This window comes from Lissotriton helveticus, chromosome 7 (assembly GCF_964261635.1).
Source record: "Lissotriton helveticus chromosome 7, aLisHel1.1, whole genome shotgun sequence".
NCBI lineage: Eukaryota > Metazoa > Chordata > Amphibia > Caudata > Salamandridae > Lissotriton > Lissotriton helveticus.
Genome location: NC_136068.1, coordinates 167,411,210 through 167,438,891, shown reverse-complemented (window position 1 = coordinate 167,438,891; position 27,682 = coordinate 167,411,210). Strand labels below are relative to the sequence as shown.

At 44.6% G+C, this 27,682-nt stretch overlaps 1 protein-coding gene across 1 annotated transcript in view; it reads right to left on the bottom strand.

Moving 5' to 3' along the window:
* The window catches only part of PREX1 (phosphatidylinositol-3,4,5-trisphosphate dependent Rac exchange factor 1), a 774,514-nt gene that overhangs the window by 192,315 nt on the left and 554,517 nt on the right, over window positions 1-27,682 (bottom strand). The window contains exons 15-16 of the mRNA XM_078651860.1: window positions 23,345-23,420; window positions 16,744-16,816 (exon numbers count right to left, since the gene is read on the bottom strand). Of these exons, the coding sequence (XP_078507986.1) occupies window positions 16,744-16,816; window positions 23,345-23,420 (149 nt within the window). The remainder of the gene's footprint in view (window positions 1-16,743; window positions 16,817-23,344; window positions 23,421-27,682) is intronic.

Below are 27,682 nucleotides of genomic sequence, written 5' to 3'. Positions count from 1 at the left end.
AGACAAAGTGACGCACAAAGAACGTAATCTAGTTATGGTCTAAATTCGTACAAGAGATATGCATCAACAGGAGTAATTAGATTATCAATTCTTATAAAATATATAGACAATTCAGTTGAAAGGAAAAGGAATGATTAATACACTGACCAACTGAAAAGCGGAGTAGGTCGCAAGAAGTGTAACCCACATTAGGCTTCCTAGCTATGACACTCACTAGCTGATCACTGCTTGTACAAGGTAAAGGTAACCAAATCCATACCACTGCAGAAGGGAAAAGCAGCCAGTCTTTGCCACAGTACTAGGGAAAAGCAGCCCCACATTTCCGACATGAATTTATGCCTATTAAGGCCCAACTTTCAATTGTTTTAGTAGACCTAAATTTGACCTTACGGGCTCTGAATCCCAGAGAGAGTGACATTGTGCATGCTAGGCTCCCCCGATGACATGATAGGGTTGATCCCTTGTACCACCCATTAGATCCTTAATAACCTCTTTGCTCTTGGGTTGCAAAGAAGCGAGGAGCAACCTTCATGACTCTTGAACCCAAGAATAACAAAAACAATGCTAAGGGAACAGAAGGGCAAGCTGCTATCCCAAATTAGCATCCATGACTATGGAGCACACGAAAAAAATGCTGGTAAGGTTGTATTCCTGATTCACAAAACGGAAAATGCAGGGCTTTTACTCCGCCAAATGGGATTACACAGTACAATAAATCCTGCCTGGATGGAGGAACTTCCACATTCACACTTCCAGAGTTATGCTACAGCATGTGTACTCCACTGTGGATCCTCTTGGAAAAGTCAAAGAACATCCATAAACCTGTAAATTATGGTGGATTTACCAATGCTCTGTAGGTGATTTCACTCTCAGGAAATAAACACTAAATTGATAGGGTCTATAGGGATGGAAAAGGCCTCTGCATGGTGAGAGATGTATACCCCTGCCCTGGGTACCCGACTGTATTATTGTCTGGATCCCTTTTGCTGACTTATTGTCATAAGCCGAACATGGATCATTCGTGTGCACCATGACCTAGGCCTGTCTTATGGATTGCGGTCTTGTTGGACCGGGGTAAGGGGGGGGGGGGCGGGGCTACCAAAACGCTACCCTTATAGTGGTGGAAGGCTAACGCCTTCACCAGGAGTTAGACAGCACAAGCGCGGTGGTGGCAGCATAACGATCAGTAGTAGTAACCAGGTCCTGTTTACCCTATGTCACTGGAGTGAAGCCTACCGGCTTACTCACCTTTTTAAAAAGTTCCACTGCTTTGTGTTTAACACACTCTTGGCCTGCATCAAGTTGATATGCAAGTGCATGCATGATAACGTGTTGAGGACATGCATTCTCGCAAGTGGAAGTGTGGTACAGTGTGCATATGATAAATGTGTGTGCACTGGTAGTGTGTGTATGAAGTGACATGCCCTGGTACAATACAGAGGGACTGTAGTCCTGAACACAGTCTGCAGACTAAGTGTGTGTTTTGCATGTGGATAAGCCGGTGGTAGCATAATGCATGAGGATAGCAGTGCTGGAGAGTGAATGTACTATGAATGTACATTTTGGGAAGACCAGGCCTGCCTGGTGAAAACATGAGTAGTAGAGCAAACACCCACACACAGATTTGTGTATTGCTGCATTCCTGTGAGGTGGGTGGGGCAAGCACTGGACAAGGGGGAGCCAGGCTTTCCCTGTGATCTCAAAGGGGCCTGGACAAATCTCTGGAAGAGGGCGATAGGACTGACAACAGAATCATAACGGGTAGGGCTTAGAGCCCAGGATTAACCTTTGTTGCATATATCATAGTAGCTGACAACCAGGTGTGAACTCTGGTCAATCCCATGCATCTTGCTGTGGGTTAATCAGCTTCGGAGTCCTGCCTGCTGTGACAGGCATCCTTCAGGAGGAAGAAGAAAGGAGAGAGATGTCCATTTCAGAGAAGAAGAAACCCAACATCAAACTTCAAAGGTCCACACCCTAAATCAAATTTTTTGGCTTGAAAAGAACTATAAGTAGGGGAATATGAGACTCCGTACTTTGTGATCTGCGGAGCAACCAACCGAGCTGCAAGACTTTAGCCTATGACCAGGACTGGGGACACAGCCTGCTAGTCTCCTTGATGGGTGAGGGGACATCACCCAGGGAAACTATAACCACTAGCTCCTGGAGTCTGAAGCACCAGCGCATGCCTGCTCGCCAAGACCGGTTGCCATTTAGGTAGAGGGTCGTGTTGGAGGAAGCGAGACCCACGCGTGTGGGGCTCCTGAGTGAGGTGTGAGGTGTGCCACATCAATTGGGCGATTACCCATGTGCTGCATTGTGACGTTTGGTGAACCTGTGTGCCAGGAGGGGCTGCCATGCATCAGGAGCAGTGTCGGATCGATCTGGCCATCGCCCGTGTACAGCACTGTGGACATTGGCAACTGTATGCCAGGAGGGGCGGCTTGTGGCAAGTAACTGTGGCGCATTGATCAGGCCATCGCCTGTGAGTGGAAAGTTGCCACAACTCCATATGCCAGGAGGGGCCGTTGGGAGAGGCACCCTGATGCCAGTGTGAGCAGGCTTTAGGTTCGTTGGAGCGACTATGTATGCAAGGAGGAGCCGATCAGAGCACTGAGCCCGGAGGTTCGGGTCATTGGCTGTGACCCAAAAGTGCTGCTACGACCAAGTCCCAGGGGGTTTTGTGTCAGAGTAGGCCCAAGGACAGAGAAGACACAGTCAGAGCCGCTCCGGAGCAAGCAGATTGCCACCAATTCTTAGTAGGGAAGATAAGGGACTTACTGTGTGTGGCTGGAGCCGGAGTTACCACTGGCGTAACGAAAAGTGAGGGGGCCTCCCTGCACGGTACTTAGGGGGGCCCCCTCCGGGCTAAATCAGGAGCTCTCCCGGCCAGAGTTCAGTGCCAAGGGGGCCCCTTGGAGTTAGGGCCCCCCCCCGCACCACGTGGGCTATGGGGGCCTGTGTTACGCCCCTGGGAGCTACTCCGATCGTCAGAACAGTGGTGGGCGTGGGTCAGGAGAGAGTTACGGCACCTGTCAGGAGATGCGTGTGTGAGCACGTGCAGCTCGACTTTGCCGATCCGAGACAAGACCACACTGCACCACTGCCAGGTTACGCACAACTGGAGAAGGAAGGCTGAGAACTGTACCCAACTGCAACCCTATTTGACTCTAAGTGATTACATCTTGGTTTTGTTGGTCATAAGACTGTAACGAATGCAGCAGGGTCCCCCTCCGAAACGCAAACTATTTTAAACCAGTAGTGAAAGATAGCAAGGCAATGGCAGAGGAAATCCTGAAGAAGTTGGAAAACTACAAAACAGCCCCCTACGATGCACGGTTTCCCAATGGGAGCCAGACCAGAAACTGCTTGTTGAATTACCGTGGGTATCACCCTTGTGAGTCCTCTCTGAAGGAGAAAGTTGTCAACCGGTACCCTTACCAGTGGTACCATTGTGTGTACCAAACCTGTTACCCTGTTACCGCATCTCCTGGGTTAATAAGTGGGATGAGGAGATTGCAGCTGGAACTTTTTCTGGAAAGATTTGAATGGAGAGTACTCACTTCCTGAAAATGAACTTGTATCCCACACTGTGGCCATAAAATGGAGTGAATATATAATTTGTGCTGTTTGCTTCTTCTTCATTTCTGGTCCCTAATTCCAGATGGTGTTTATGGAGGTGTTTGTGTATGCCTTGCTTGTGCCACACCACTAACAGAATCAGAAGGAGGTGTTTGACCCAGTTTCGCAAGACCTATAGTAGGGTGTGCCCCGGGGATCAGGAGAAACAGGCCTTAATCAACTCGGTTGGACCCAGTAACTCCTGCTTGCCCCATGGCCTTCTGAACCGGATTCTTACATGAACATTTCCCCATTGGGAAAAATATGTTCCTCCATGGATAAACAACATACAAATGTAATGTACAAATTAACATTTGTGTGGCATTTGCACATCCCAAATTCGATACGTTGCTATATAATTCCACATGATGAAACACTCGCTAAAATGTGTTACTGAGAAACTTTTAAGACATTTTTTTCAATTATTTATCAATTCTAAATAAATGTCAGAAAATAGCTCCAAATGCCCATACATATTTCATCGGACTCTTTGTCAATCAGGTGCTTAGATAACTACCCTCACTGGTTAGTAAGGAGAGATTTCAGACTTTGAGCAGATACACAAAGTTTACTGAGGATTTTGACTAGCAGTGGGTGCAATTGAAGTAATTCTCTCTAGCGCAATCACTGCAAAATTACTCTGCATTATGCACAATTAAGTGAGAGGCATAAATCAGCATTTAGTGCTATTGTCTTAGTACAAAGTGCACCCTTCCAACGCAACAGAAGTACCCAGCAGCTGCTCGCTCTTTCTTAGTTTGAATTGCCTGTGCCCTGCAGTAGGGTTTCGGCCCCAAATTACTCTTAATTTCTCAAGCTGGCGTAACTGCATAACTTTGGTAATTCTGCCACACAAGAGTAATGCGTACTTACTGAAATTACTCTGATTACACTGATGGAGCAAGGACTTGTATAAAAGAGACTTGCTCGGATGCAATCCTCTCATATAACCTGTAACGCTGTATTAATAATGTATTTGTGTAAACTAATATGCACCACATTCCATATTTTAGCAAGACGAAGCTTGCCAATGTGTTTTACTAACAAGTAACCAGAGTGGAACTTAAAATGGCTGCTAAACGCGGGAAATTGTATTGCGCATACGCAACTGCATCGATGTAGAATGACGCTCTTTCGCTTGGAGGGAACTTTCTGCACCTGCGCAGTCGCTCTAAAAATGGCCGCTTGAAAAGCTCACATGCTAAGCATCTGCTTTGCTGAAACTAAAACGAGCTATTTACTAAGTGCTAATGCTGGGAGAGCTTTTATAAGCAAATAGGATTACAGTAGAGATACGTGGTATACAGTGAAATAATTTTATTTTGAAATTAATATGTTTCTTTCTGACCTCTCTATTAGTTCGTATTTGGGCCTCTGAGTGAAACAGAAGTACATGTCACACGTGACTTTCACGCAGGTGCAGTGATAACAAGCCAGAAGCCATGATGTTGTGCTTTTGAAACCAGTCCAAGGCCATCATTGCTACATGACCTGGGAAACTGCTTGACATCCTGCATATTGATATGTATTCATTTTATTGATAAAGGTGAAAATGCGGGTGGGAAATAAAGCTTGGGAATGAGAATTAAGGGGCAGGAACATTAAACAAAGAACCAAAGAAAATTATTAAAACTTAGCATGGTGTGATGATCTTCCCCCTTGCCTGTCCAATCAAAATGAGGAGTTTCATAAAGTTGAAACATTAATGGGTGGTACATGAGCAATGAAAGGTATAATTGAGGTAGTTTAGTTAGCCATGACACACGAAGTGATGCTGAGAGAACAGGATGCTGTCCGAGAGCGGAGCGAATGCTGAAGAAGAATCGATTTTCAGACTTAGAATTTGAGCTAAATAATTAGAAGAAGATCACGGAAGAATGGAGGAGGTAATTGATTAGAAGAAGATCGCGGAAGAATGGAGGAGGAAAATAGTGTCAGAGAGGGGTGCGACGCAGGCCTCGAATGAAGAAGAGGTCACCTATCCTGTCCAGAATCCTGTCCTCAAACCTGTCCTGAAGTCTTTGTCTGCGGATTCTATCTGAGGGGACCCTTTAGTTCTTTGGCCAAGTTGTTGGTTTCCACACCATTCTAGGTAAATATAACTCTGTGTAGTATGTAATTGTACTGCTCTCTCTATCCTCTCTTTTCTGAGTACTGTCAATATGAAAATTCGTTCTAATTTAGGTGACTGATTAATGGAATAATTGATTCTTCCTTCTTGGAGAAAATGGAGTACGTATTGTGATTTGTTTTGTCTCACATCAATTTAACTAGATAAACCCTTTAAAACGTTTCCCAAGTCTGTGGTTATTATAAATAAAAAGAAATATAATTCTATGTCATTTCACCATCAACCAGTTCCACCTAATATGTCCATTGACCCGAGGAAGAACTTTTTGATCAATGTAAGATTAGTTAAGAGAGTCAAGTAACTAATCTTATAAAAGGCATTTATAACAAGAAATTGACCCCCAGCTGTATTTACTAGCCTATGTAAAAGTGTGTGTGTTTAATGGGCCCAGGTGAGTATATGGTGTTTGAATAACTGAGGTTGGTAACTGAGGCTGGCAACACCAGCGCAATTAAAAATACTCCCAGGCTACTTTTGAATGTCACTTATCTATTACACCTCAGTTTCTCTCATTGAATATCAATATCAGGTGCTTTTCAACTGCCTTAGCGTAATATAAAATTTCTTTTAAAGACCAACACCCAGCCAGAGATGCCACAACAGGGCAAGACTGAGCACACGTAATGGGAATGAAAACGGAAAAACACTACACTTCCTCTGAGAAAATTGAGTCAAAACTAACTGCAGCACACTCCACTAGACATAAGACAACAGGGAAAGTTTTTTTATTACACTTGAATCCTGTATAGATATCAACATAGTGCATCCTTTGACATAATTACAAAATATACATATGCTCATAGTAAGGCAGAAAACTCTTGATGGTACTGAAATTTACAATCTAAAGGAATTGCAAAAAATGCTATAATAATTTAGATGTTTCTGTATAACTTTGTGCACAAATGCGGAGACAAAATCAGTGCTTAATGTGAGCTAGTGGAGCCAACTGGCTCTCATTTTTGGGGGGCGGTCCCCAGTACTTGAAATGGAAAAATAGAAGTGAAGGTACTCTGTAACAGAGTACCTGCTTGTTTCTGAGAAGTGCCGGTACTCTCCAATTAAAAATATCATGTCACTCTTGAGAAGTGCAGGTACTCTCTCTCTCTCTCAAAATAAAAAGTGCCGGTACTCAGTCTTCTTAGGATAGACAAGGACTAGAACAGCCTATCTCGCTTTGGAGCAAGATTGTGTTGGTCCTAAGGAGAACCCTGCTAACCAATAGGGTTCGAAACGCATCGACCTTATGCTATGTGTAGCCAAAATCATTTATGTCCAATTAAGTTGCTGTCCAAAATGTTTTTTGCACTGATATAGTTACGCGAATTTTCTTCTGGAGATTGTTTTTCACTTAACTGTTGATAGATCACTCTGTTTAGGAGGCTACACGTGTATTGCTCTTATGTGGTTCAAGCCATTGGTGATTAGTGGCCCACTGGTAAATCTTGTGTGTGTGTTGAGCTGGTTATGTTTCAGGAATGAATGACTGGATGTAAGAGAAGTCGGTATGCGTGTGGTGTCTTTTATGAGAAGTTGTGCTAGGGATGATGAATTTAATTCAATTTTGCTTGTTTGATATCTATGTGATGTATTGTCTATTTGTATTTGCATATATCTATTGAAAAATAAGCAAAAGCTTGCAAATAAAAAACTCTAGAGAAATTAATTTTTCAAGGCACCTTTGACAAATCAGCATTGGTACCGTTGACGGAATAATTTACAAATGAGTTTCAGTACTGGCATCTGTTTTGGTTCATTCTATATTGATTCAGCCTTACTGAGTAAAGTCAAGGCCCTTTGTTGATCCTTAGTACTCAATACCGGCTCATTTAAAGCACTGGTGGCACCTACTATTTTTTCTCATTAGATACTGGCGCGAGCAAGAGAGGGAAAATGTGCAAATGGGAAAGAAGAAGGAAGAGAAAGACGGAAAAACTGTCACAAAGGAAGGAAGTGGGAACCTGCAAGAGTGAGACAAAGGCAGGGTTGGATTGGAAACACAGGCACTCTGTAAATGGCCGAAGGGCCGGTAGCCGAGTTGTAGCTGTGGGCTGCTTTTTTGGGCAGGCTGGGGGCTGTCTGTACTGTTAGGATGCTGTCAGCGGCCCAGTGGGTGCCTGAGTGGCCTTTCTAGAGGCAGATGGGCGGAGGTATCACTCCCTTGCGCTCTCTGGGCTGGCCCATTAATGTATGCTGATTGAGCGGGGGCAGGGGGCCTGACCAGAAGTGGTCTCACTTGCATTCAAGTGGGGCTCAGCATTGTGAACTAATCTGTGCGTTTTTTTTTTTAATCTAAGTGAAGGTAATAAAACATGCCCCCCACCCCCTTTCGTTTCATAAAACTACGCTGAAGCAGTGTTTTGCGGAAAGACAATATGCAAATATGGGCCACTTTTTTTCGGTGTGCCCGGGACTATTTTTGATCCCAATCCAACCCTGGATAAAGGGACATGAAGTGTCGGGTAGTGGATTATAGAGGCCTGAGGTGAATTCAACACTGCACAGCCTGGGTATTCCGGGCGTGGACATTTAATAGCAGCGGCCTTGGGCTTCTGAGCAGAGCTTTGGGCACCGGCGCTCATTGTTGTATAAATTAAGCACTGCTCAAAAGCGGCCCAGACTTCAGCAGTGACTCTGCCAAAAAGACAGGAAGCTCTACTTAGACACATGCAGCGCTGAAGAAAGGGCAGGAGGTTTAGGACAGACATTCTGACCAAAAAACACCAGTTTTAAAGCAGAAATGCCTGTTATTGAAATCTGTCCATGTGCTAAAGGCAAAATGTAACTGGTAAATTACAGCACGCAGCGTCACTTAAAAGCATGTGGTAAGTCTGGAAACCACAGCAGAAAACCACTAGCTAAAATAAGAAGGAAAAAAATGAGAGGGTGGAACAAACAGACCGAAAGAAAACAACCAAAGCCAAGAGAGTGAAATGAAGGCTGGTAAATTCTACACTATTATTGAAGGGTGTGGCACGAAGGAAGGCTTCCCTGAGATGTGAGTTTTAGTCGCTGCCTTCAGCAGCATGGCTCAGTGAGTTGAATGCTCAGAACTGACCCATATCTTGAGATGAAGGTTTTTACTTTGAGATCAGCCTTGCCAGGTCGGTAAATGGAGCACTGTAAATTAGGTAATATAGGGTCAGATGTATCAAGATACACTTTTGCGATTCTCAAATAGCGATTTTTAAGGAATCGCTATTTGAAAATTGCTAAATGGTATGTATGTAGAAATTCACTATTTTTTAGCGATTTCTTAAAATTACTTAATTGCGATTAGCAAATTGCTAATCGCAATTAAGGAATAATTTCCCATTCATTTCTATGGGCCAGGAGGCCCATAGGAATGAATGTGAAATTATTCTCAATTTGCGATTCGCAATTTGCTAATCGCAAATTGAGAATAATTTCAAGGGTGGAGGGGTGTCCAAAGGACACCCTGTTGCACCCCTGAAATAAGCATGGGTGCACATGTGGTGCACATACATGCCCTAAGGGCATGTATGTGCATCACATGACACTTTGAAAAATGCAAAAATTGGCATTTTTCAAGAAATTCGCAAATTACCACCAACTTGAAGTTGGTGGTAATTTGCGATTCCTTAGGGACAATTAGCACATTTTTTTTGCTTCATACATTGCATTTAAGGAATCGCACATTTTGCGATTCCTTAAATGCAATCGCAAAATAAGGAATCGCAAATTTGCGCTTCCTTATTTTGCACTGAAATTTGCTACATACAACCATTTTGCTCAAATGACTTCGCAAACGCGAATTTTGGCGTTTGCGAACCCATTTGAGCTTCATACATCTGGCCCATAGGCATATATCATTTACAGCGCCTATAAGTGTGAGAAGTGTGTTATGAAGCACTATGTTAAAAAAGGTATCATTGCCGACTGAGATGGTCAAACTTAATTCATTTATTCACCTTCCACATTTCCTGAATTTTAAGCTTGCAGTGCTTAGAAGCAGAAATAAGGTCCATTGAAAATGTTCACTTTTGAATTAGAGTTTCAGCTACAAAACGACAGAAGATTAAAGGTGGGAAAGGTGGGTGCCTGACTAGAAAGAAGCACCTATGGATGCAGAAATGTAAAATGTAAGTTAACTTAATCTGTGCTGTTATTTTAAAACCAAATCTTCATAATTTTCCCACCTAATCAACCAGGCCCGGACTGGTGAGTCTGCCCACCGGGCAATCCCCCAGTCGGCTGGAGGGGGTGGGGGGCCGGTTTTCGAAAAGGGGGCCGATTTTCAGTCCGACCGTCACAGCCTGTGACGGTCGGACTGAAAATCGGCCCCCAGCCATAACAGCGTGCGTCACTCACTTAGTTTAGGGACAATGATGGGACATCAATCAGTAGAATAGCAGTGGCGCCGCCAGCAAGTCTGATTGACCGGTGCACATTGCTGAATGTTATGTGCAAGTGCAACCAGGTCTGAGTGCAACCTAACAGCAGAGGAGGAGGTGCCTGTGCGCGCAGTGCGCAGAATTATGCCCCGTCACCGCGTCTGCGCGCCTCCAGGGGGGGGTGTAACTCCTCCGCATCCGCATGCGCATTGCAAGTAAGTAACTCGTGACTGACGAGAGCGAGGAGGCAGAAGTGCGCACAGAGCCACGGACGGACAAAGAGCGGGCACATAATAATTGTAGGCAGCTGCTAGCGCCGCCTAGCCCGACGCCCCCGCTGTGAGGTGAGTCCGTTTTTCCACACACCCCCCCCCCCCTCTGTAAGCAAGCAGCGCGACCGCAACGTCACGTGACTATGTACCAGTACCCTGGGCCCTGATAAGTTATAATACCTGCCTGGTTAACTTACATAGCTGCCAAGGTTTCAGATTGCTGTGTGTGACATTTTCATAATTTCATGGAAATTATGATTTCTCGCGAGCAAAATCACGCAGTGAACATGAGGGAAACTACATATAAATATTAGTAATTGCACTCATTTGAGTAAGGAGAACCTCTTAAAATATGTTAAAACTACTACAAAGCACCAGAAATGGAAGGGCACTAGCAGACTGTGTGCCTGCAGTTTCAGTAGCAAAAGGCAGGCAGGCACTGATGCTGCTCTGAAGATGGCATTGATTTGATCATTCATGAGCGCGCAATAGCCTAAAAAACAAAACACATAGCATAGCAAGTGCAACTAAGAGATTGTACCCTAAATCGGGATTCTCTGAGACTGGTCAAACTGAAAGAGAATTAAACTAACTTTGTTTTCATTTCTGTTTTAGAACTCTCTGACTAGAGAAAGTGCTGAACATTTAACAGCAGACACGATCGTAAATGCATATATCTGCTAAGGCGCCACTTTCAATACTGGGAGCCAGGGGCCCAGTCGCACTCCGAGGGTAGAGGGAGTGTAGTTATGCCCCTGCCATGCCATACACTAAATAGTCCCTGGATATAAGTGTACATTGTTATTACAGCTTTTCTTTCAGCTTGTGTTATACAAGTTAAAAATAATGACATGAATATTTATAGTGCTGCAAGAGGCCAGGACTTAGTAGCACTTCAAATATATGTCACTAATCTACAATGCATCAACCAGGGTTCAATTCTGTGTCAATGATGTTACAAACACAGCTGCAGGGATTACATTAACCAGAAGTCTCAGCACTGCACCTCGGTCCACACATGAGCGCCACCTGCTGTTCCAGAACTGGGGCCACCCATACCACTCACTGTCCGTTATCTTCCTCTTATAATGCTACGGTGGTGCTAACACACACAGGACACTGCTACATATAGCACTGGTAGCTTGCGTTTGCCCAGCACCTGTGCACCAACCATTAACGTACCTGTAAAAACTTCGATTTTTTGTTTACAGCAGTCAGACTCCCTTGTCCTGCGAAACTGCCTTGAATGTGACTGGCCCCATGATCTCCTGAATACCAGACTGCACATGTGGGTCGGGGGTGCTGTGGACTAAAACGTGCCACTCTGGCAGGCAGCGACTGTATTGGCAAGGAAAATCAAAGCTGCCTGCTAGTTTCCCGTCTCCGTCTGTCTCAGGCCAATAAGGGCAGGAGGCCTTTCCGGAAAAACAACAGACAGGGCGCCGGATCAACAAGGGGCTGCGGGCACGCACTGTCTTATGGATCGCATTCATCTGTTTGACAAAAGAACACTGTCACACGTCACGTGGAAGGTTCCTTATCTGTGTGGGGATCTAAATTCACAAATCGGTCACCGGAGCAGAGTTCATTTAATAAGTCTCCGATTTGCAGCGCAGGCTGCTGCAGGCCGTGAGCCACCACTGGCAGCGGAAATTCAGGGATTTGCCGCCCGTACAGCCTGCTGATAGCTGTCCATAGGCATGGGCTGTCTTGACTCCTGTGAGTCCCAGGGGAGAGGGAGGGCAGGATAGGGTTTCCAGTGACAGAGAGTGAGCGCCAGCCAGCCTTAACTCTGCTGGGAGCCCCGTGCTGGCAGCAGGAACAGCGAGTGCCCACGGACAGCGTGCTCCCACACTTAACAGTTTACCTGCATATGCGTGACAATGCATTTCAGTGCGGTAATGCGGAGTACCACACTAAAATGCGCTAGTGTCACGCCCGATGCGTGACACTTGACAGGACTGAACTTAAAAACCTCCCGGCCCGAGACTGGGGGCATATACGGTAAAATGGCTACCGATGCGCAGTGGAGGGAAAATAGGTCAAACCTTTGCCCTGCAATATGCTGCGGTCCCTGGTGGTGCCCCCAGATGACGTCACAGGCAACTCTCCTTCGTGGCGGCACCGTTGAGGTTACAGGTACTCCCCACTTTGCTCATGCCGGAGTGACTAATGGCGATTATGGCGTCCCTCTGCCTCTGCTGGGCCGTCTGTTCATTCCCTTAGTTTGCTGAATTGACAACAATTCGCCAAGCAAACTACTTAGTGCACCTACAATTTTCATCCAGTACTAAAATGGCCTCCTGACTATTACTTGACACACTGTCCTACATGTCAATCATCGAGCAATCACGGGGATTGTGGTTCTATACTATTTCGGAATACTATCAGGCCTGAATACTATGAATGACCAATGCTGTGTTTGTTTACATATAAAGTAGTTTTAAAATGTATTACAGACATTTCCATTTCTCCTGACGTTCTAGCATTCTTCGAGCCCTAGCTTATCGAAGCATCCCTTCCTGACACTAATCTCCTGGTTAACAGTGACCTTAAAATGGGGAAAGGGCAGAGGTGACGGGATAGCGGCGATAGCCGTTATTTATTTTGCCTCAATCCTTTGCAAGGAAATACAAGGCATGTGTTACAGCTATTTTGAATACTTGCTAACTAACTGCATCACTAGCATGGTCTCTTTCCTCAATTTTAAACTATTTATCCCAAATCCCTATTGAATGGAATTTAAAAAAAACAACCTTCCTGTCTACCCGAGTAACCTTCTGTACCTTTTCCCTCACATGACCTACAATGCGATCTGGGTTGGCCGTGTCTCCAGCTGATGTATAACCACTCAAAGATGGCGTGAACAACTTTGGACTCACTCATGTTCGAGAAACCAAACCGCTGAGCAATTTGTAGCCTTGCTATCCTTTCTTAATGATACTGAACTCTAAATCACCTGTCATTGTTCTGTTGATCCAATCACAGAAAGCAAACGGTGTGTACCAGTGACGGATGGTGCAGAGGGGTGCTTGGGCAGCACCCCACCAACATGCACATATGGAGCTGCTGCTCTGCTTTGCGGTGCTGTAATGAAAACAAGTGCCATATTGTGAGTTTGCATGTTTTAATTTCTGTGGACTGGGCACTGGTGGCGAGCATGTTCCCAGCATAAAAGGGGAGCTCAGGAACCAAGTAAGACAGGTATTCTATATGTTAGGGGCATATTTTAGCATTGCGTCTATCATACAAACACAATCTTTAGCTAAAAGGCTGTGCATTCTTCTCCAGGCAGTGTAGCATGCCGTATAGAAGAGGCTACTTGGTCGCTGACCCCTTTAATAAAATTGGCTACCTACATTTAAGGAGCGAGTATGAGGATGGAGCCTGGATGGATTAAGACCAGCTATATCCAGACTACTGATACAGCTGTGAGAAGGCCCCTGCCCTGGCCTGGTGAATCACTGGTTTGATGAGGCCACCTATAGTACCGGATAGGAGCCCTGTATGAGCTTATAGGTGGGATGAAGTGTGTGGTGTGTCCAAGCAGGGAGTTTTATGGTGGCTGTCTTCTGAGGGTGGGTGTGTAAGACTATGGTTGCTGGTGAATGGTGATCTGTGTTATGCGAGCCTGTGCTCGTGTGAAGTATCTGCTATCTGAGTGTGTGTTTCCCAAGGAATGGGTTGGGGTGGATTATAAAGGGCTTGAAGCAGTGGATGTGCTCTTGTTGACATATTGCACTTTGTTGACAACATTCTGTCTGCAAGCACAATAGGGGCCCATCTAGGATATATAGTAGGCATTCCAATGATATTCTGGCTGCCTGGCATTCTAGAGTCACATTCTTGAAATTATGGGGATAATTTCTGTAACACTTTTGGCTATTGCTGGCATACTCGTAGCCCATCAATCTGGCATTCTGGCTATCTGTAGCATAGTAATTGCCCACCATGGTATTTCAAGCACATTCTTATTTATATTGTAGGATTCTGTGGCATTAGAGAGGCTTATCCTTGAAATAAGGTGGGTGCCCATTTTTGCTCTCCGGCATACCACTGGCCTATTTATAGCATCCTGGGGCATCCCTGGTGACATTCTTGCTAACCCTGGCATAATAGTGGCCCATCCTTCTCATACTGTTGGCTTTGTATGTGTCATTTGAGCTATCCCTGGCATATCCTTAGGTCTTGATGTTGGGGGCTGGAGCATCGCATACATTTCTGCTTGTAGACTACAGTAGGCCATGCTGTGCATCCACACCGCTATTGTAGGTCTGGACTGGGCTCCCCAATGGACTGCTATTTCTCTTTTTGCTAACAGTAAGGCAAGTGCTTCAAATCTTCGATAACAGAGTTTAATGTGAATGACCAGACCTAGGAGGCCGAGCCGGGGAGAGGGGATGAGAGGGGCGCCTATAATGTTCGCTATCAGTCAGAAGACCTCTATCCAGTATGACAGGACATGCGGGCATATCCAAACTGCATCCTGCGTCCTGCATTTGGGGCAGTTGGACGATTTGGAAGGGTCAAATTGAGCTAATTGTTGCGTGGTAACATAGATCCTGTGAATGAATTTAAAATGGAGCTTATGCCTGTGGTTGGGTGCCATTGTACAAACTGCATTATGTCGTTCCCTGTTTTGTAGTTTCTTCCCTGCAACAGCTCGGAGTTGTCCCTACTAGCTGCCAAGCTTCCAGTGTTCTTCTCCACCTTTGTCATGGAGTTTATCCTTTTGGCTTTTACCCTGCCCACAGGTTACATGTGCTGATCACTTCCGGAGAATGTCAGGAACTGTGTGCACTGCAACCCTACCTATTCCTGAGCTATTTATAAGTAAATAGACAACCTACATAAGTTCAAGTCAAAATATGTTTGTATAAGGTTGAGACAATTGTGGATTTCAAAGTTTTTCACGCAACGATGAGCAAATGTGCCGGTCTTTTGTGGTATTTCATATGTTCATGATCTATTCATATGGTCACTGCGCTGGGTTTTCTATATGTAGCAATAGTGAATTTGTCAAGGGTATCCCAAGTGTTTCCCATACATATAACAAGTCTAGCATTTTTCGGTTGCATATGTAATGAAAAATGTGCTGTAAAATTCACCATTTTGGTCTGTCATTTTTCAAAATTTTCATGGGGGGAGAACCCCCCCAAACCCCCCTAGTGGCCGTATCCATTATTAGGGTATAGTCCTTTATCATCGTTCTTGGCAACGTCACTGAAAGGCAGCCAATAGGGGTGTAAGGCTAATACGTAGAATAGGCTTTGTAGGTAATAAAGCCTGGGGCAGGGTGTTCCAATTAGTTAGCATTCACTTAATCATTCACACACTGCAATACAGAATTATTAGCCTTGAAAGGTTTCCGTATTGGAATTTCAGGCTGCTGTCAATAGGAAAAAAACATGTGTTTTGACGCATGCTTTTTCTTTTTTTGAAATATTTACACAGTCAAGGAAGGGAGCAGGTATCCTGACCTACTTACTATGGGGTGTCTCAGACTTGACAGGACCAACTGTGTAGAGTCCATCCTACTAAAGGCCCAATCATGACTGAGACAAAATCTGCGTGCAAATTACACGCAACGCTCATTTGCTATAGACCAGGGTGTGCAAAATTAGAAACTGCTCAATTTGCACCGGATTAAAGTTTGCATACCCATTCCCAGGTACATATAATTATATCTTACGCAATGTGTCCACACAATTTGAAGCAGCTTTTTCCTGTTCCTAAATGGAGAGGAACAGCCCATGGTTTGCACCCAGATTGTAATACTGTGTTAGCTTAAACTGGGGCCCTCGTCCTAAAAAAAAAAATGACCAGGCCCACCGGGATCGGGCTTTAGGGTCTGGTGGACAATTACTCCACCACAAACGTGTATCCAGTCCACCATATTACAAGTGCCTTAGGACAAATTGCCTTTCTAATAAGGTGGCTGGATATCCATCATGTTTGTGACCAAGTAACCGGTCTGCCAACCCTTAACACAGGCCTTAAATTTGCTTGTTAGGGGTGTACGACGAACAAAACACATGCCTTCACCACACAAGCTTTACAACGCATATGCCTTAACCACGCATTACCTTTACCATGCAAGTCTTTAAAATGCATATGCCTTTACCATGCATTACCTTTACCACACAAGTATTTACCACGCATATGCGTTTGCCATGCATTACCTTTACCACGCAAGTCTTTACCACGCATATGCCTTTACCACGCATGCCTTTAACGTGTTTCCCGTTTCTTAGTATACGTTTCTGCGCAATAACAGGGACATTATGTGCATGTTCCATTTATTTACTTAGTATGTAATGGACTTATGGTACCCAGCCTATTACAATAAGAAATAAGGGTGAATTACCATGGTGCATGAAGCCGTTATTGCAGAGTCCAACGCCCAACGCGACAGCTTCCTCTCGAGTCTGGCAATCTCCCTGGTAATGAGAAGACACCGTCATAGCTTAACCTCAATATGGAAACAATAGAAGCAAATGCATGTTTAAAGACCACTCTTAGCACAGAGTCATTCAATGCTATATATAGGCCCTCCGCTCCCACAGGACTGGACAAAGGCACGTGCTTCTGGAAACGCCTGGATTACACTTAGACTCATTGAGGTAACCAAATATAGAACTTTTCTTAATGGCTGCTGGGATGAATGGTTGAGGGCCTAGAGTAACAAAGCCGACAGGAAGCGTGCATTCTTCAAAGGACAATTATAAAGAGCGAAAACATATTAAATATCGCGGCCATGTAGTCTGCCAAAAAAAAAAAAAGTATCTGGCCAGTGTGTTGTCTTTCATTTGTATTGTTTCTTTTTTGTCTGCTTTTATGTTTTGGACTAATTTGATCCGATTGTCCCTTTCTATTTCCTGTAAAGCATAGAGTAACTTTATTCCCAATTTTTTTTTTTTTAAACTATGATTGAGTTTTGTTTTATATTTTTTTTGTTGCGAAATTCATTTTTCATGTGCTTATTTTTATGGAGGTGACACTTTGCAAATTCACGAAATTTTCCACCGTTGCAAAAATGTGTTTGAAGGCAAAAAAAATTACATTGTTTTGTGGATATCTTTTTGCAGGACATTTCAGCTGCTACATACTTGTAAACCTTCATCAACTTCCTACAATTGGCGAACTTCAAAACCGAAAACGACTTCATGAAGTTTAGCAAAACCAGCGTTGCAAAGTTTTGCATTTCTCTAGTTGTATCAACAATGAATGGTCACCATACAATGGCCTCTTGCAACTATCTTATGGCTCGATACGTGGACAATTCCCTGCTCCTTACACCAGCTGTGGTGTGGCCTCTGAGTTCCCCAGGTTTTACACTGACTTCAGAGCATGTACATAAAGGCCTTACCCCCTTTAAAACTTACTACAAAGCCTAATTTACCGGATACTCTCCCTTTGCAGTCATTGCAGAGCTTGGCTTCTGATCTCCTTTCGATTACAAGGAATCCAGGCCTCTCAATGTTACACTGACTGCAAAGGCCAGCCTCCAAGCTCTGTTTGCATTGGTTGTATGTCATTACAACGCGGGCTTTTACCCCGCATGCCATTACAATGCGGGGATTACAACGAAAGTCATTACAAGGACTTTCGCTGGAGGGCGCTGGATAGTGGAATAGTTTAATTTTCTATTCCAACTCCAGCCCACGTTGACAGTAGGGAAGGTGTTGGATAGAAAATTAAACTATTCCCTATCCAACAGCGCCCTCCAGCGAAAGTAGTTGTAACGACTTTCGTTGTAATCCCGCGTTGTAATGGCAGTGCGGGGTAATCCCCGCGTTGTCATGGCTGTTCTCCGTTCGCATTCACCTACCTACACAGTGACAGCAGAGAGAGCCTGACGTCTGGGCTCATCTCCCACTACACAGACGGTAGAGGTAGGTCTCTCTGCTCCTTTCCCCTCGTCTCTCCTTGGACTGACCACACAGTCCACCCTCTAGGCTTCCGCTCGTCCAATAACTGCAGAGCCTGGCCTCTCTGCTCCTCTCCCTCTTGTCCCATGTTATACTAACTGCAGAATCTGGCCTCTATGTAGGGAGAGTAAGGAGTTCAAGTGGTAGGTTGTAGATGAAAATGTTTTGAAGGATCTGAAGGTCTGGTCTACTCTTTTGGGTTGATCTCGGTTTGTTGGTAGGATGCTGAGCAGGGAGAAAGATGGCGGGGTGGTGGGTCCAGTCCAGGGCTATAGGCGGTGTGCATTAATTTGTTACTGATGTTGATGACAATATTGTAGATATTGCCTTTGTAATGTGTTTGTTGGTGAAGTGCAGTACTAGAGAGTATGTTGATAAGGTTAAGGAGGGCGTCTCATACATTTGAAGGTTGTGATGTCTCGGAGAATGAAGTCACACAAGAGGGCAGTGAAGGTGTGCCAGATGGATGAGGCAGTGAGGACATCCAAGAATTCATCATTGATGTCGTTGTTCTGCCTAAAAGGCCTCTATATGATATGGAAGGTGGTGGTCTGAACTGAAGGAAGTGGCATGTTAGGCGCTATATGGCGTGGAGTCACTTTCTTGACTAGGAAGCGGCACCAGGGGAACTTTTGGATGACAATAAGGCCGCCGCCCTTCTAAAATGTGTGGTCCTCATGACAGATGTTTTAGCCTGTGGGAAAGATGTCAAGGATGTACATAGATGTGAGGGTGAGCCATGTTTTTATGACGAGGAAGGCATCAAGCTTGTGATAGATGATGAGGTCTGTGATGTCTGGTGCATGGAGTACTGCAGAACAACCGTTCATGAGCATTGGTTGGAATGTGTGTTGTGTAGTCTGGGGTGTGTGTGGTATTTAGTGTGATGTGTATGAGGTTGGGCCTATGTGTTGTGAAGATACTATGTGAACATTTATGTCGTCTAGGTCTGTGTGTGATTGAAGGGACTGACAGTGTGGGGTGCTGGGTGAGGCACGTGATTATATCTAACCTTGTAGATGTCAGTGAAATTGGGGTTCTGGCCTTAGGCCTTTCCTGGCCCTGAAAGGCAAAAACAGGCATTGCCCTCATCTAGATCCGCCCATTGCACTTATGGATGCCCATCGAAAGGGGGACATTGACAAGGGCATTGCCTGATTGGAATACCCTGGTGATGCAACACCATGAGGGGTTGGCTGACATAGGAAGAAAGCAGTAAGTGTATTCAGATGGATGCTGGGAAATGCAATGATGTCCTTTCTTGTGATTTTGGATGATGGGGAATGAAGTCCGCTTTCCTGGCTTCTTCTTTTAACCATGGCTTTGGTAGAAAACAATGATATGACTTTCTGTGGAGCTGGATGATGGGGTAAAATCCCACTTAAGTCTGAACTTGTGTCTCTTTAAAGTACATTGTAGAGATAGTGCATTTACGTATTTACACTTTAGTTGAGCATTGCTTGCAACTTAACAGATGCCGCAGATTCCATAGGGATCAACAGTAAAAGGAGAAAAATAGCTAGACAGTCCACCTGTTGGTATTGGCCATGGTCTGCAGCATTGGGCAGAAGAATGGCTGTCACATCGTAGAGTCCTCCTGTAGGAGAGACTAGTTAAAGACTGGAAACCGCACACAAAACTATTTAACCTGGTTATGGTCTTGCTGTGGTTATTTCAGATAGGAGGTCAGTATTGGGTGTCAATAGGTAGGTGAAAGGTCAGATATGCTATGGATACTGACCCGGACAAAGTAACAGAATCAAAGAAGCCACAAAACACATCAGGCTCCTGGTCTAAATAGACAACCATGTCCAAGACCTAGGCATCCTGGCACTGAAGACAGAGGAAAACTACAAGGAGGAGCTATAGTGAATTGGCAGGTTTTAAGTTGTATCCTAACTGGATTTCAGCTTGGGATCTGTGGATGCCCTCTGGCAGACACTCCAGAGAACAGAGGCAAAATTGCAGAAAGAACGACCACCTTGTCAGTCTTTTTATCCTAGGAATCACTATTAGAAGGTCACTGGCCGAGTGTACTTTTTGCGTAGGCTGGTGGAGGGTGGCCACGCTTCAAAGAGGCTTGGAGGCGATTTCAGTGACAAGCCCCTAGCCCCTAAGAAGAGACAGACTTGAAATGAAATCGCTTTTCGATGGGGAACCGGTGAAAGTCCGATAGTTGGCTGGAGACGGGGTATTTTGTGCAAGAATCTGGCCTCAGGGTGTTGAACCACTTGGAGCTTCTGGGCCAGCGCTTTGGAGAGGTCCATAGTAGTAGCAGGCAGACCTGAGCTCTGCTTTGTGTACAAGTGTAGAGCAAGACACAGCTCGCCCCTACTTCAGATCCCCGAGGCAAACTTGGACCTCGCACAATTCAAATCCAGTCGATTACCAGGGCGAAGAGCTGAGGCGCAGCCAATCCGCTGTTCTTGGCAGAAGCCCTCCCTTTAAAACTGGAACGAATTAGCTCATCACATTAAGTAACACATGTTAATGCCTTTCTTTGCACTGCACTCAAATGGGCCAAGTAAACTTTTCTGTATATGAAATCATATAGCAATTTTTTCTTTTTTAAACACTGCACCCAAAAGAGCTTAAAACGGGCTCTAGTTTCTTTAGAAACAAAGGGCTATTGGCTTTCCGGTCCCTGGTCCTGACACACAAACACTCATTCATTTGAGGTCATAGTCAGGGGCGTAGCTTAGCCAGTAAGATTGGGGCGGGCGAGCTTCAGATTTTCCACCAATCACGCTGACATCTCATGTTAAAATACAATATGTGCAAAGCTGGGCATGAGGGGAGTTTAAGGGGCAGTGGAATGGAAGAGGAGTGTCGATTGTTTGAGGTACTTAAGAACAATATTTTGATAAATTCCAACATTTTTGAGACCTTCAAAACAGAGACGAGATAATGTGTATGTGTTTTTTTTGTTTGTGTGCGTAAATATTTCAGGTTCAATCTGACCGACACCTCACCATTCCAGACTGAAAGCACCTGTACGCAACTGTTTACTAGAAATTGCATTTATTGGGGGTTGTAGCACCCCAAACACCCACTCTGAAGCTACGCCCCGGTGTTGGTTGGAGAACGTGGCAGTTCCCACACAGCACACATTTTTTTAGAGCAGCGTTTTTTGAGCTTTTTCACTCCCAGAGCCCATTAAAAATGTAATGAGTTACAAATATTTTTAATCAAACATTATGGAAGGAATTTCACTGGAATACGTAGCATGCATTTTGGCAACAAGCATTTGGTCGGTTTTGTAGCTCTTTTTGAAATATTTGCTTTATTGGCAAATTGACAAACATTATGTTTTGACTGGGATTTGCACCCAACCACTACTTCCCCAGTTCTACTTTGTTATATGACTTAAAAAAATCTGGCCTGACGGCTACTCAACTATGAGCTTCACCAGGTAAGAGGAGTACATATTAGATTCATGGGGTGAAAGTGAAACATGAAAAGCACTTTAATAGCACCACCCAGAACTGAACCTTGTGCAGCTCATGTAACACAGAGGAACTTCAGGTAAAAAAAAACAGTCTTACACATTTTTCGTCAATCAGCCCTCAGTTAAAACTTTGAAACAGATGGTTTCATGGCATTGGGTGACATCTGCAGCTTGCTGTTCAGCCATTCCTGTATCTTATACTATGTTATCAGAGAAAACAAGTGTTTAATTTGTTACAAACAAAAAAAAAGTGTCTGGGCCCTCTTGAGGAGTTCACTGCAGCTTGCACCACCCATTGCCTCTGCCTGCGCAGCCAATGACAGCACCAACAGAAATATTAACCATCGCACTCCTACACCAGTGATAATTTAGACTCTTCCAAGCCACCCAGTGCTATAACAATGGCTTGAGCAGCAGATATTAGTAATGTTAATGTATACTGAATTAATAAACCGCTGTTGTGGAGCTCATCTCTAAATTAGACAAACAGTGCCACAATGTGGCAGATTGTCATAGGAGTAGGTGCTGACAATTAGGTGTTGGTGCCGAGCACCGGAAACCACCGCCTCAAATTAGGCACTTGTGAAAAAATACTCTTTTGAATTCTGCTTACAGAGTTTGATTCAACCTTTTGACTGATAGACTTGCCGAAAGCATACCAAGAAACTCAAGCAGAAGGCTTGGTGTATAAGGACTCATCTGATCTTCAGAAACATTTTAATGATAATATCAGAACGTAGGAAAATATGTCTGTTTTATGGATTTATATTTTCCATACGGGGCATTTAGGTTGGCAATATGATTCAAATGGAACACAAAAGTAAAGCCAAGGTATAAAACCACCTCCCTTTTTGGACCACGTCGAAATTCAGCTCAAAACCTCAGTGTTATTTAGAGACGTTCTGCTATAAGCAAAAAAACTTTTTGGTAAGGAAAGTGAGAGTGAGTTAAGAAAATAGAAAGATGAAATGGCCAAATGAAAGAGACTAAATACAATTCACTAGCCGCATTTACGAGTTCCCAAGATTAGACAATCAGCATTCAGCTAAATTTGGACGGATATCCGTCTGAATTTAGGCGCAAGGGCGCTAAGAGCCTTATTGCCCTCAAGCGGCCAGGCATTAGCCTCTGATAATTGCTCTTCCCCTTATATGCACCGTCTATCAACAAAGCACATAAATGTGGGCCAGGCACTAGCAGTCAGCAGCCTCTACATAGGGTATTAACCACTATTGATGCCTTGAGAAGAGGTCAATAAGACATCAGTCGTTCATTATTGGTGTTTCTAGTTACCAGTGACAGCTCTTTTTATGGTTAAAGCGACCTCTCAGAGCTTTTATTCTACCAATGCCAAACCTAGCAACTAATATTCATGAACTTATGGATTCGGGTATAGGTATATTGTTTGTGTGAGAGCTACTGAGGTGCTTGGAAAAAGGTGTAACCCTAATACACATGTGTGAACCTCGTGCCACTGAAAAAGTACTTTTTCAATTCTAAGCATAGCTTACGAATTCGTGAACAGAGAGAGAGAGGCTGACTCCTGAATTTGCGTTTTCAGCTCTAAGGAACTGTATTAAGTTTCATACCTGGGATATGAGCCAGTCCACAAGTTTACTTGCCGGGATCACAGATTTATACGTTTTCAAGTGGTGGTCTCGGTCTCTGGAAAGCAAATGAGAATGTTAGACAAGCCCTGTAATTCCCACTTTATTGGTGCACAGCAAATGAAAAGCATGGCTCTCAGGTTACATCAAATCGAATGGTGGAACCACCACTAGCTTTCCCAAAAAAAGCTCAATTTATGATGAGCAATGATTCGCTCAATAGCTCACACACCCGCTTCCCTCACACCCAAATGTACTCACTCTCACAATTTATGGTGGTTCCTTAGACACAACAAATGAAAGCACAAGGCATATGTGACTGGTATGTCCATGAAGACAGACAAACATCAGACTGTGATAATAATAATAATAATAATAATAATCCACATTTGTATAGCGCACAATCACCCGTTAGGGTCTCTAGGCGCTGGGGGGCCGTCGGGAAGATTAAGCAAGCTATTGCCCAGAGTCGCATGGTGCTGGGCTAACCTGCCGCCGGAGCCGGGGATCGAACCCTGATCCCCAGATTCCAGCGTCAGTCGCCCTGGCCGCGGCGCCACACCTCTCCCACCGATATCAACCTCACCAACACTGGCGCGGGGTCATCTACCGCCAGAAACATGCCAAGGAGCAACTGCTCCACCTCGAGAAAGCTGGACATCAGGCGTCAAGGGAGAATTGTTGTCGTCAAATAACAAGATATTTTTTGTCACCGAAGTGACCCAACCATGGCCGACATCCTGCTGAATTCAGCTTCCACACTATCAGCATTTTTACAACGCAACTCCAATATGTCAACGTTGTTAGTGCGTTGTCTGATATCATCAGACTGCTACCTAATTTTAGTTGGTTGGGACATGAAGTTTATTGACTGGTGCTTTGTTAGCTGATTGGTGCACGATGTTAGCTGGCTGATTTATTTGAGAAGATTCCTAATGATTTTTGGCTGGTGGCCAGTGTTATTTGGTTGGTTGCTGGTGGGTATTATTTGGATGATGTGTGATGTTATTTGGCTTCAGGTGGTCCTGACACAGATACTCTTGTGCCATCATGGGTGTCCTCCATGGGTCCCAGCCCTTGTTTCCGTACTGTCAATGTAGATTTTGTATAGTACCAAGGCTTTTCATCATCAACATTAGGGACCACGAGGCTGTGAGTTCAGCCTCGCTGTCCACGTGCAGGTGAGAGGGCAGGATGTTTATTCCTTCTCATAGTGATAAGTGAGGGTTGCCTTTCCTCAGATACGAGTCCGACCCTACTTGCAACCATCTTATGTTTGAGCCTGGGAAGCGGCATGGTGATAACGAAGGGTTACAGGCTGCTTACCTCAAAGACCACAGAAAAGTTCAAGGTTGGGAACTCTTTCAAATTATTTTATAGGGAATGTTGAATTAGAGCACATTCTGTAGCCTTCCTCTTTCAGTTATTCCTTAAATTTGATAAGAGAAAGGTAGGGTATGCTCGGGGTTTTTCAGGGTGTCCCGCTTGCCAACACCAAAATACACAATGATGAAGCAAAGCGGTTGATGTGCAAAAAGTAAACTATCTTTTCCTTGCAGAGGACTACAAAAATAGCCTCAGTGACTTATGACCAGGAAAAGATGAACCAGGCATTTCACATGGCTGCAGTATAGCATTTACAATGGCCCATCATGTGTTCCTTTTGTCTTTGCATCTGCTCTTTCTACCTGAACCGAGTCTCATGGGACCTGTTTTCTATGGACACTTTTGAAGTCTGTAGAGCTTGCCCTTTCATTCCTGCTCATAAAGAAGACAGTGTTTCATTGTTCGAGTTAAATAGCATTTTTATAGCAGACAATCTGTTATCAGAAGGCCTTTCAGTAGTTGGTGCATGACTCTCTAAATGTCCCCGTTACACCATCGCACGCCAGTCTGATTCGCTTCCTGTCTAAAATCTTTCAGCATAACATTTTAGGGGGAAAGTATTCTCTCAGCTGCTCTTGTTGCCACGTCTTAGGCCAGGGTCTTGCTTGATTGGGGTAGCCTAGCTCACCTACACACGTTCCTTGTCACTTTATAGCTCCCAAGACTTGCATTCCGTTTTCTACCCTCATATTCTGTGGACACTTTGCCTTCCATTAACTAACTCAGGTGGGGAAGTAGCCTTGAATGTGGGGTGGGAGGCATTTGTCTTTGGACCTATCCGCACAGATCCATCACACTGTCCATCATTTGTAGGCTCCACCGTTATTCTACGCTCCCTAACCAGGGTTAACAGTGTAATCAAAGCCCCTATATTAGACCAGTCAACCTTAGAGTGGTCTTCCCTCTCACTTTTTGCCTTCAACTCTCCTCTTTTTTGCCAATCTCGTTTTTGTTGACCTTAGGGCTCAGTGGACGTTACCACTGCTAACTAGTGCTAAAGTGCTTGTGCTCTCTCCCCTAAACATGGTGGAATTTGCTTGTACCCAATTAGCATATTTAATTTATGTTTCAGTCCCTAGTAAAGTGGTACCCCATGTACCCATTGCCTGCAAATTAAATGCTATTTGTGAACATGCAGCAGTGATTGTGCCACCCACTTGAGTAGCTCTTTACATATCTAAGGCATGTTATTGCAGCCTGTGTGTGAAGTTTTCAACTGCCCTTTCGAGGCCCAAGCTTCCCTTATTAATACAAATACGTCACCGTTAGGATAGGCCCTGAACAGCCCAGAGGGCAGGGCACGGTGTATTTAAAGCTTAGGACATGTACTTTTAAGTTGTTCATGTCCTGGTAGTGAAAAACTCTTCACATTTTTTTCACTACTGCAATGCCTACCTCCATAGGTTAACCTCTGGGTTTGTTAGGGCATTTAATATGTGGTAACTTTCAATTGGGTGCAGGTAGACAGGTCCAGTAAGGTGTCTGGTGTCTAAATGTAATTTAAAGCCCTCTTTAATGGCAAAGTCTGATTTTAAGTTACAATTTTGAAAATGCCACTTTGAGAAGGTTGGCATTTTCTTGCCTCAACCATTTGGTGCCTGCAGTCTGATTACTGGGTCACATGACTAGGTGTAGCTGGCAGTTGGTCTTGATGTTTTGTTTCCAGACAGTGAAACAAAGGCCATAGGTGTTGGCTGGATGGGCCATCTCTGACTTGATGAGGGTGAGAAGCTGTCCCCTACCCCACTTGCACATCACAAAAGCTCTGCCTGAACACACTCACAGAGGGCTTGTCACTTGTCTTTTATTCTCCAAGACAAGCTCAGGGCAGTGAGGAGGGGGATGCCTGGCACGTCCGGGGGCTGGATACCTCCAAAACCTTCTCCTACTTCAAAGTGCGCACCAGGTATAAATAATGGACCCTCAGACCCAACCCTTCAGTACGTATCTGGACCTGTGGAAGACTCAGAAGGAGGGCTGCTGTGCTGCTTTGCTGCAAAAACAACTGCCACTCTGCTGCATTGTTGTGCCGGCCTTCTGCCATAGTGAGAAGGACTGGACCTGCATCTTGAACCGAGGAGCACCAGAGTGACTCCAAGGGCTAGTTGGCTGGCCTCCTGATCAGAGTCTCAGAGACAGAACAGGCTCTAACAACCTTGTACCCAGCACCAGAACTCTGTCAGCTGCGAATCCTGGCCTCCAAGTGGTGTCACTCCAGTCCTGTACCCTAGGAAATGGGCCTGAAGGTGCTCTGCCAGTCCAGCTGTGGTACCAGAAGAACCGACACAGCATTATGCAACGCCTCCCAAAACTTTGCATCAGAACCACAGCACGGAGCATTGACTCACAAAACTCCACATTGGAACTGCACAACGCATCCCCTGATGCAGGCCTTCTCATCGCAAGTCCCTCATCTACAGCATAGTCAACAATAGAGGACCTCGCATCGCAGCTCCTCTGAACCATCGCTGCCCCATGCATCCTTGAAGAGGGATCTTGCAACACTCCGCAGCTTGGAATATAGCAACTTTTTTCAGCTAGCCTAACTGGGTTACTTTAGCTGGCCCGAACTACTTTGCGGTCGACCTGAAATTGTGACTTTGTTCTGATCTAGCGTGACCATATAACCACAGCTGGCTCTTTGTGCTTTTTAGTGCTATTTTCACTTAAATCTTTAAAATTGCAGATCTCATGTTCTACTGATTGAATTTTTGTTGTTTTGGTCTTAAATATTTATTACATTTTACTCTATTTGTCTAAATTGGGGTGTGACTTTTCTTGTGTTGTGTTTTACTTTATTACTGTGCAAATTGCTGTATAAATACTTTACAATTTGCCTCCAAGTTAAGCCTGACTGCTCTGTGCCAAGCTACCATCCGGTTGACCACAAGTTAATGTAGGGTTTGCTTGTGACTTCAGCCTGACCAGGACTGT